Below are 11,247 nucleotides of genomic sequence, written 5' to 3'. Positions count from 1 at the left end.
GCTAAATTACCAAGTCTCCAAACCCCGTCCGGTATGAGACAACGTTCACGGTAGGGTTTCCTATGAACCCAGTCCGTCCACCATCTCCCAGGATATCTAGTGAGGCTGTCATCTTATCTGTTTATTTAATCACACCTCTTTCCTATTTTTCCTTAGTCCCCGTTACCAAATCAAACATGATTACATAAACAAATGAACATGCATTCGGTAATGCAATCATATCTTAAATTCTAAAATCAAACAGTGATCAAGTAAGGCAATAATAATACATACATTTAAACCATAAAGCAGATAAACTAGATACCATCATGCCTTTAGACTATAAAATAAATCAACAGAAATAAACAGAAAATAATGTCCGGCTCAGGCTCCATTAGTAATCCGCAATTAATTATGCACATCTATTTAATTTGTACAAAAAACTGTATTATCATTTATTCAAACTTCAAATCTATGATAGTAAATAGGGTGAGGGGTCCTTACTTGATTTGACGCCGAAAAGCTAAATAATTTACTGTCCCTATGGGCGGTCCCTAGGTTCCCTGAATTTTTCTTCAGGAACTGAAACGCGCTTACGGTACCTACAAATGTCCCAAATAAACCTAAAAATCAGTCCCAGGGCCTACTGGCCAATTTCAGAAATTCGACATAGCGGCTCCGTCGTGCTCTGGCAACGGTGGTCCGCCTCGGGTCGACCGTTTTAGGACGAATTCGGTCGATTTTACATCGATTCCTGCGAGCACACCGCTAAAGGACCTCGGTGGGCCAAAAAAATATAAAAAATCGAAACTCACCAGCGAGGGGCTCTCCGGTGCGGCAGCTCCTCTGACTCATGTTGCGGTTGGGTGTTTCGCTTCGGTCAACATGTAGAGAGGAAAACTGTGATCACAACGATAGAAAAATTACACGAAACGAAAATCGGAAAGAGCCTCATCGGAGGCAGTTTGTGAAATTCCGCGCGGCAGCGCTGCGAGGCTTCGTCGGTCAGGGTTGCTGACCGGGAGTCTGACGTAGTGCAATTTTTTTAAATTGCGTTTTAACCTTCAGTTTCCGATTTTTCTTTTAAAAATACCTCCAGAATCCAAGTTTTTACCTCTTTTTCCTAAAATTATTTTCAATTTAATCCATAATAAATTTTTACCCATTTTTTTCATTAAAATAAAATAAAATAAAATAAATTAAATAAATAAATAATTATATTTATATAAAAAATAATAATAATTAAAAGAAAATAGAATTTTAGTTGGGTGTTACATAAGTCCTTAATTTCTCTTATAATTCTATTATAATTAAGTATAATTCTATTATTAGAGATATCAATTGGCAAATTTAAAATTCAAAGTCAAACTGATTTAGACTTTTTGATGCTTCTAAATCCTTGAAAGAAATGTGTCAAGTTGGTAGTTCTCATTCATTCATATCCTTGTTTTCTCTGGGGACTCAAGCAAACCCTTGAGAAATCACTGAGAAATTAATATAAGAAAACAACAAAATTAACAAAAATACCAATAATACTAACATGATTTTTTAATTGTGTGTATCTTTCACAATTTCTTTAAGATAGTCTTCAATTTTATATTTCAAAATGTATTTAAAGCTTAAAATTATTAAAATTGCTACTACCGGTAATAGTTTCCATTATTTGCCAACGCAGTGCAGGTTTAATTTCAGTACATCACTTCTGATAAATTCAATGCTCCATCGAACACAAGAATGATCTTACCGGATGGAAAGAAATGGAGAACATTAACTGTTGGCATTTTCTTCTGCTCGCCAGAGTTTATTAGCCAAAGCTGAAATTTTCAAATATAAGAAACTGTCACGTTGATGTAATCTACAAGACAGAATAAAATACTTAGATTTATGTTTTCCCGTGTAACGGTCCCGGAATTTAAATTAAGATGTATGTATTAAAAATCTTCAATGCGGAAGCGTAATAAAATTTTTGATTAACATCCCTTACACAATAACTAAAAATGTACTCAAAACGTAAAAGAATAAGCTAATTAAAAGAGATACTCGAAATAAAAACTATAAATAGAACTATAAAGTCTTTAGGCGTCTAACTCGCCGTCTTCCTGCGGAACGGGCTCGGGAACTCCGTCTTCCTGATCTGAAATGGTTACATAAGGAATGAGTTACACTAGCCCAGTAAAGACATCACACTATCTCACTGCCACAAGAGTAAAGGTCGGTAGAAAACAAAAACAACCAATGGAGTATAATTTATAACAAACTCATTTATTAACATAAAAATCTTTACTGTCCACTTACCTCGGTGAGATTCATGAAAATAGCATATGAAAACAATAACATTATAACCATCATAAAATCATATCGACTTTGTAACAGAACACATATCATACTTTGGCACTTCAATAATCAGACAATAAATTTCCTCTTTTACCAGCCTACTAGTATCCATGGGGATCCATAGGGGTCCCCGCTACACGTGAACCATTAACATTAATAACCTGATTTCAAAGCCGTCCCCATACCCCGTTCGGTATGGGCACCAAAACCATAAACCTCAATACCCCGTCCAGTATGAGGGTGAAACGGGCTGTCCCCATACCCCATCCGGTATGGGTGCCAAAACACATAAGGTCTCCATACCCCGTCCGGTATGAGAGACCACGTTCTTGGTAGGGTTCCCTACGGACCCGGTCCGTCCACTATTTCCCAGGATATCTAGTCAGCCCATCCACATTATCCATATCAATTCACATAACTTTTTTGCCGTTTTTCTTGGTCTCAATCATCCAATCATACACAAATATGTAAACCAGTAATTGACACCAAACAAGACAACACAGTATCGGGTTCACCATATTACAAACCATAATAAAAGAAACTATGATTCATGCATACGAGACCATAAAATAAATACATCAAATATCATACTGCATTTAATACTGAAAAATAGATCAAACAACAACTGACCAACAATGTATCAGATTCGGGCTTCATTGGCAACCTCAATCAATTGTACATATCTATAAAGTCACAAAATACCGTTTAATTATTTATTAAGCTTTAATGCCATGATAGGAGGTAGGGTGAGAGATCCTTACTTGTTTCGGGGTCTAAAATCGGCTCTACAATGCACCTACGGGCTGTCCCTAAATTCTCTGAATTTTTTTCGGGAAATTGAAACGCACTACCAGTACCTGCACGTATCCCAAAAAGTCCCAAATCAGACTTAGAGCCCCTTTCGGCCAATATCAGAATTCCGGCACGGCGGCTCCGCCGTGCTCCGGCGACGGCACCGCCGCTTGCGGCTGTGATCCGCCTCGGGTTAGGCGTTTTCAGCTGAATTCGGCCAAACTTGCATTGGTCGCTGCGATAAAACAACCCTAGGGCCCTCAGTGGGCCAAAAAATCACAAAAAACTGAGACTTACCGGCGGCGGTGCTCTCGGGTGCGGTAGCTACTCCGGTGCGTTTTGATGTTTTGCTCTAGTCAACCTGTAGAGAAAAGGACGGTGATCACAGTGGTATAAAAATTGTATCAAACGGAGACCGGGAAGGGCCTCATCAGAGGCAAAAACAGAGAGAAGCCGCGGCGGCACCGCTGAACTTCGGCGGTGTTTTTTGGCCGAATGACCGGTGGTTTGGCACCGATTTGGTCATAGGCGGATTCAGTATCCAAAAACGAGCCAATGGGAGAAAATTTTCCGGTGCGGTGGTGGGTGGCGGCGGCTGGCTCCTCCGGTGTCTGGTTCTTCTTCTCCGGCAAGGCACTGGCGGCTAGGGTTTGTGGTCGGGTGTGGATGAGGTTATTTATACCCTTCTTCTTTTAATCTCAACCGTACATCAAGATTTAATCTGGACCGTCCGATCGCGATTTATTTGGGATTAAATCTGGGCCGTCCATCGCGATGCGATCTGGGCCATCCGTGCCTGATTGAATCTGGACCGTTCGTACGCGTGAGCTTTGGGCCGTCCGATCGCGCGCACATGGATCACCCACGTGGCCCTGTCCCGCATCAGCGTTCATTGCCACGCAGCGTGTCTTGGTTGGCCGGGGCCGCTGACTGGGCTGCTGACGTGGCTGCTGACGTGACACAACTTTTTTAAATTGCGTTTTGACCTCCGGTTTCTGATTTTCTTTTCAAAAACACCCCCAGAATCTAAGTTTTCACCCATTTTCTCCAAAATCAATTTCAATTAAATCTCAAAAATAATTTTATCATATTTTATCATTATTATTAATTTTATTTCTATTAAATTAAATTAAATTAAGTTAAACACATAATTATTACAAAATAAATTAATCATAAAATAAAATAAAATCCAAAAAAAAAGTTTCCAATATTCAAAAATAAAAAAAATTTATTTTTGGGGTGTTACATCCCGCAAGTGGCAATATCAAATTGGGGACAAAATAAAAGTTAACAAAGTAGCATCAAACAAGCCATATATAATGAAAGATATATATACAATTAAATATATTATATATATATAATTAAAATATTATATACATGTATAATATATAAATAAAAACATAAATACATATATATATGATAAAATATATATTTAAATATATTATATATATGTATTTATATATAATTAAATATATAAATACATATATACATATATAAATTTATGTATATATGTAATAAAATATATATAATTAAATATATAAATATATATATATATATAATCGATATAATTAAATATATATATACATAATATTTTGAAAAGAAGAAGAAGAATATAAGAAGAAGTGTCAGTTATAAGAAATTAAAAAGAAATGTAATGTTATGAATAATAAAAAATATTAAGAGTATAAAGAAAAAAAATTATCAAACCATCAAAATCATCAAATCGTTAGTTTAAAAAAATAAAGAAAATTATGATTTTGAGAACCATGACTCAACCACAAAAAAACTATATTATGTGTTTAAAAATACAAACAAATAGAAAAAAAAATCATGAAAAAATCGTACTATCATTGTTAAATTATCATTCAAATAAGGCTTTAGGGTTTTGTTTTGAGAAAGAGTAAATGAATCAAAAAAACATTAACGTTCCTATTCTGGGTTGAAGTACTTTCTATTTTACTGTAATAAATTTAATATTTTAAAATTGTAGTTATTATTAAAAATAACTATAGTAAGATTTTATCATGTATCTTAAATACTATTGTATATTATTAATTGTTTATCCCAACAAACTTTTTCATAGTATATTCTTATATTTTTTTTTGGAAATTTTATTATACATAAATTTTGGTTAATCAACCTAAAAACATTATGTTATAATTGAAATTATAAAATTGCTTAACTTTGTAATATAAATCCACTTTTAGTTACTTTTAGTCAATATGTGAATTATTTTATGCTAAGATTGAGAATGAATATTTTCAAAAAAAGAAAAAGTATTGAGATTCAATAAGAGGATAAATATCCACCTATATAATATACATGTACATACAGTTTTTGTCATTTATATATCATGCAAAATTCTATTAAATTACAAAAACTAATATTATAATAATCTTTTATCTTACTACTACTATAATTTAAAAGTAAATTATTTTACATTTGTTCACTATCGAACTTCTGACCAAGTTATTGTCATCTCATTGTAGGAAAGAGAATGGAGAGATTGATGAAGACTTGTATTACCATTGTTCATCCAAAAGGCAGGTTCTTTAGGAGATGGAAGTGGTATAGTCTTATTTCCTAACATCACAATTACCGAAGACATAGTTGGTCGATCAATTGGTGCTTCTTGAACGCACAATAATCCAATATGGATATATCTTTCAGCTTGTTGAACAGGACATGTATCACGTATTGATGAATCTATTATCTCCAATGTTTTACCATTTTTCCACTCCTTCCATGCCTAAATTGTGTATTAAAAATAATTAAATTCAAAAATTAAAAATTTATTAATGTAATTATTGATCATAAATATAAGCTTTTAACAAAATAATACTTGAAGAGAAGATAAATAAGAAGAAATAACTTACCCATATTTGAAGAATTTGAGAGAGATCTTCACAATGAAAATTAATGTTTCTCTTTCCACTCATAATTTCTATCAACAATACTCCAAAACTAAAAACATCCGACTTCTCCGAGAATTTTCCATATAAACCGTATTCAGGCGACATATAACCACTAGATTAACAATCAAAATTGAGTCTCATTAATATAATAGTAGTTTAACTAAAACTATAAAGATAAAAAAAATAATAATAACACTAATAATTAAAAATGTTGTCAAGAATCTACTCTCATGCTTTAAGAAAATGTTAATATGAAATAATATATTTTTGACATTCATAATAATTTTTCCATAAATATATATGCTTTTTTTTGGCTTAAGAAAATGTTTTAGTTTGATTTTTTAATTCGATTCGTTGTCACTATTCCAACTAAAAGAAAGTAACTATAATTGAAATTTTCTTTTATTTAGATATATCATGATTTATTAAGGGGAGTTTAACTTCGTCACTATAGTCAATCCAACACACTCCTAAATAATGTTATAATTTTACTAAGGCAAGCATTATCAGTTAGTTACTATCAGTTTATAATACATTTACAAAATATTTAATTATACATTTTAAATGATATTTGAACTCATAACTTTTATATATAATACAATAATCTTAACCATTACACTACTATATTTTACATATATATCAATGTACTTTAGATGCATATGTTAAAATGTCAAAAATTATTTAAATGCTTATTTAGAAACAACTTTTAAGTATTGCACTTAAATGTACTAGTTTAGTATCGAAATAAGTAGAATGTTTATTCATATTTGAAAATAAATTTTAGGTAAAAAAATATGTTACTTCGAACTTTTCCTATTCACTTTTTCTTCATGAGAAAAAAAGTTGGGACATATTTTTAATCCATTTTTTACTATTTGATTAAAAAAATTTAACTGTTATACAATACTTATTTTACTCAAAAACATAATAGATTCGTTAAAAGTTAACCTAAGTTGGTCATCATAACCCTACTAGCATACTAATGAGTTAAATTTTCAAGTTAACAATCTCAATAAAAAAAATACTATAATGATTTATCATACTTATACAACCTGATAATAAGTAGAAAAGTTCTTACAATAATTTATATCTATCTACTCAACCAAGTAACATTAGTAATTATGTAATCAATTATTAAAACAAAATATTTAAACTGTTTTGTTTTAATAATATATTAATATGTCCGTTTATAATTTATAAATATTTTTCAATAATATACTATATAATTAAATCTTTTTATTGAGCATATAAAAATAAATCCATATATAACACAAGTAACCTCAAATGAAAAAAAAAGGGAGGAAAAGAACTTACTATGTTCCTACTATTTTGTTGGTCTTTGCTTCACTTTGGTTCATGTCGAAAATTCTTGCCATTCCAAAATCAGAAATTTTGGGGTTCATTTCTCCATCCAACAAAATATTACTTGCTTTAAGGTCTCTGTGTATTACTTTTAATCGAGAATACTTGTGAATATATAAAAGTCCTTGAGCAATACCCTCGACAATCTGAAACCTTTTACTCCAGTTTAAAAATTTCTTTTCATTTGGATCTGATACAATAACAATACATATCGTCAAGAAATAAGTTAAAAAATTAGAATTAAATTAAAGACAATTACATATAATTAGTTCGAGTAAAAAACTGATAAAACTTATGTTAAAAATAATAAATATAAAACTTTATAGAAACTTTCAAGTAAAAATAAAAAATTATGTTTTGAATCTGATATCACTTGAAATTTTTTTAAAAAATTAATTTTTGTCATTTAAATAAACGAAAAATTGATGGTTTAGAAAGAAAAGATTTACCAAATAAAAACTTGTCCAAGCTTCGATTAGGCATGTACTCATATATCAAAAGTTTTTCGTCCTCCTTCACACAACAGCCTATGAGCCTTACAAGATTTTTATGTTGCAGATTAGCAATGAGTTTCAGTTCATTCATGAACTCTTCGAGGCCTTGTGAAGACTTCTCCGATAACCTTTTTATTGCTACTACTTGATCTTGAGGCAGATTTCCCTACAAAATAATTATCAAACACATCATATAATATGTACATGTATGTGTATGTATATGACAATTTGAATGAATAATATTAATTGATTGAGTTATTCATCTGAACTGCCACGTTAATTTTCTCATAAATTAAATTGAATTTATTAGAGTATTTAATAAAACATAAAACTTCACCTTATAAACCGAACCAAATCCACCTTCTCCTAATTTATTTGCGTTGGAAAAGTTATCCGTAGCTAATAAAATGCTCTTAAAATTGAATTCCACCAGCTTTCTCTCCTCCTGCCCACCTTCACTTGTAAAATTGCTCCCAAGCACATTTCTCTCTGCTCTTGCCATAGTGAATAAAATTTACTATATACCAATTATATTTAGATAAAATTTATTTTCCATGTTATCATTATTATGGTAAAAGTAAATAAGGAGAGAACTAAATACCTCGATCCCTAGAGGTCTTCCGACACCATAGACAATAGAAAGCAATTATAGCAATGAGAAGTAATGCAATTAATGCAGTAGATGTGGCAACTACCACCATCTTATTTTTAATGAGCCCCTGATTATCCTTGTCATATGACCCATCTGCAACTGCATCTTTAAATAAAATTAAATCATTAAATAAATTCTACGGAAGAAGAAATGAGCAAGAAAAAGAAATTGGTAGAAGAATACAACACAGGAAATTAAATATACCAGATTTGGAGCCTGGAATTCGAACATAGAGATCTCTACCCTTTTCATCTCCAGAGAACAGTTCTACAAGATCTAGCAAATTTCCATGCCAATTCAAACATGTAATTATATCATCTCTTCCTTCCACATCATCATCCCTAACTTTATTGTTCGGCATATCCAAGTAACCATATGCCGAACAAGAGCAGTTCTGCAAACACCAGGACTGGCATGTACTCACATTCATCATCCCTAACATTATTGGTAGATCGGGAAGTTTCATCTTCTTCACCTTCAAAAACCCATCTCTGTTGTTGCAGTCTAAATCTCTTTCCACCATGCACCCACCAGACCACTCTCCTTTATCCCATTCTTGTTTATTTCTAGGCTTATAACCAGGCAGACACTTACAGACCTGCCATGAAGAGGATTCACTCATCGAGTCACACACACCAGATGGTCCACAATATCCGTAGAAGTCACACATATGAGATGGTGCACTCCAAATAGATGCCCATACATTACCGAGCCAAAAGAGAAGATGGATTTGTCCATCTGATGTTAAAAATATACTGGCTTTATCTACGTGTCCTGGTGAAATAAGTTCGAATTTCATATAATGTTCATCACCAAGAAAGTTTAAAGTAAGGAGGAAGTTGTCCATATTCTTCCACACACCATATGTGGATTCTGTTTCACTCAAACCGTACACATTACTTCTCCAGTATCGTTTAGAGTTCTTCCAGGTGAGGAACTGAGTAAACCCTTGTGGGTCGATTCCGAAAGTAAATATTCCTGGTCTTGGATCTTGTTTGTTTGACCAAGATGACAGAACAACTTCTTTGTTGGTTTTCTTGTTAAAGCGGAGTATCTTTCCTGGTAATGCTGCATCAGAAGAAGTGTTAAAGCTTTCCCACACGGTTTCTTCGTCATGTAGGAGAAGAAGATTTCCGTCGTCTCTCAACAATCCAACTGTTGTGTTTACGGAATGCTGCGATGTAATATTTGTTGACCAGACAATCTTCCCTGTACTATCTAAAACCAATAAGTTGCTATCTCTGAGCGTGAATTTGCCTGGAGAATCCTGTGGGGAGTCTCTGTTGGCAACCCAAACAACTGTTTTTGTGGGGCCTAAATCATGATACCAGATACCCACGTAGCTCTTACTGGAATTCTCCGGGCTGAAGAACCCTAATGCAAATGTACCAGTTGCAGAAATCAGGGTTTTATTTCCAGTGATGTAATCTCCAGACAGCATATTGCCTTCGCATCTGTGAAGCATTCTGCAAAGAAAATATGTTATAAAAAATGCAAAAGCAATCATGATATCATGGCAACCCATTTAAAGAATTAAAGATTTTCTTGCTCCTGCCCAGAGAATCATCTAAACGGGGATATTTATAGTAATAACGTTATATCTTCGAAAAGAAAACGACTCTTAATTATTTTCTTGATTGTTGTGGATCGGATGAGAGATATATCTCAAATTTAAAATTTCGGCTCTATGATAAAAATATACGTAAATAATTTAATATGGGATACTTTTTATTATTTGAGTCTATTGTTCTAACAATTTATTGTCAAATTAATAAGTATTTTTTTCTTATAATTAAGTATAATTCAGAATTTCTTGTAATCTTCCACTTAATGTTGAGTAATTCTAAAGCACAAAGTACTGTGAACTAATTGCCCTTTGGGGGTCGGGGAAGGAACTAATTGCCCTTTGGGGGGGGGGGGGGGGGTTGGTGGAGATTAAAAGATATTAATTGCCTAATTTAAAATTCAAAGTCAACTGATTTAGAGTCTTTGATGCGTCTAAATCATTGAAAGAAATGTATCAGGATGATTCTTAATGACACTCCTTCGGTAGTTCTCATTCACTTATATCCTCGTTTTCTCCGAGGACCCAAGCAAGCCTCTAGAAATCAAGGAGGAGGAATGATTTATGGCCAAGACATAAAATGTCATGTTTAATATCCATATATTAGTATAAGAAAACAACAAAATTAGCAAAATTACAATAATACTAAAATGATTTAATTCTCAAAATGATTTTTTAATTTCAAATTTTCTTTAAAATAATCTGTAATTTTATATTTTAAAACTATTTCTCAAAATGGATTAAAGCTAAAAATTGTCAAAATTGAATCGTGACGAACGGTTCAGATTCACTCTCTATTTAATCGAGATCAAATGGTTCAGATCAAAAGTGATGGGCGGCCCAATAAAAAATAGATTGGTATAAATAATTCAATCCATACCCACACCCTAACCCTAGCCGCCAGAACCCCTCGCCAGAGAAGACAATCCAGCTGCTGGGGAGCCGACCGCCGCCACATGTCGCCGCACCGGAACCTTTTTCGACTGCCAAAAAAGGTAAAAAAAATTTTTTTTGTACGAAATTCAATTTTAAACACACTCATGGCCAAATCGGAGTGAAAGAACCTGTCAATTAGCCGAAAGACACCGCCGAAACCCAGCGGTGCTGCCGCGAGGAATTTTACAAACTGCCTCCGATGAGGCCCTTTCCGATTCC

At 33.0% G+C, this 11,247-nt stretch overlaps 1 protein-coding gene across 2 annotated transcripts; it reads right to left on the bottom strand.

The window, feature by feature from the left end:
• Positions 1-5,363: 5,363 nt before the first annotated feature.
• Positions 5,364-10,202, bottom strand: LOC110816109 (G-type lectin S-receptor-like serine/threonine-protein kinase At1g11330). 2 transcript variants are annotated; one of them, XM_088222143.1, is made up of 7 exons: positions 8,733-10,202; positions 8,478-8,627; positions 8,214-8,365; positions 7,832-8,042; positions 7,335-7,572; positions 5,982-6,132; positions 5,364-5,854 (listed from the first exon to the last, which is right to left on the bottom strand). In XM_088222143.1, exons 1-7 carry the CDS (start codon positions 10,051-10,053, stop codon positions 5,555-5,557), a joined length of 2,523 nt encoding a protein of 840 aa, XP_088078269.1. In that variant the 5' UTR covers positions 10,054-10,202; the 3' UTR covers positions 5,364-5,554. The 2 variants fall into 2 exon arrangements, with proteins under 2 accessions (XP_088078269.1, XP_088078268.1); XM_088222142.1 differs by having other exon boundaries at positions 8,478-8,633; positions 8,733-10,200.
• Positions 10,203-11,247: the final 1,045 nt, after the last annotated feature.

Source organism: Carica papaya, chromosome 6 (genome assembly GCF_054855325.1).
Source record: "Carica papaya isolate Zhongbai chromosome 6, ASM5485532v1, whole genome shotgun sequence".
Lineage (NCBI taxonomy): Eukaryota > Viridiplantae > Streptophyta > Magnoliopsida > Brassicales > Caricaceae > Carica > Carica papaya.
The sequence above is the reverse complement of the archived record's forward strand: the minus strand, read 5'-3'. Positions and strand labels throughout refer to the sequence as shown.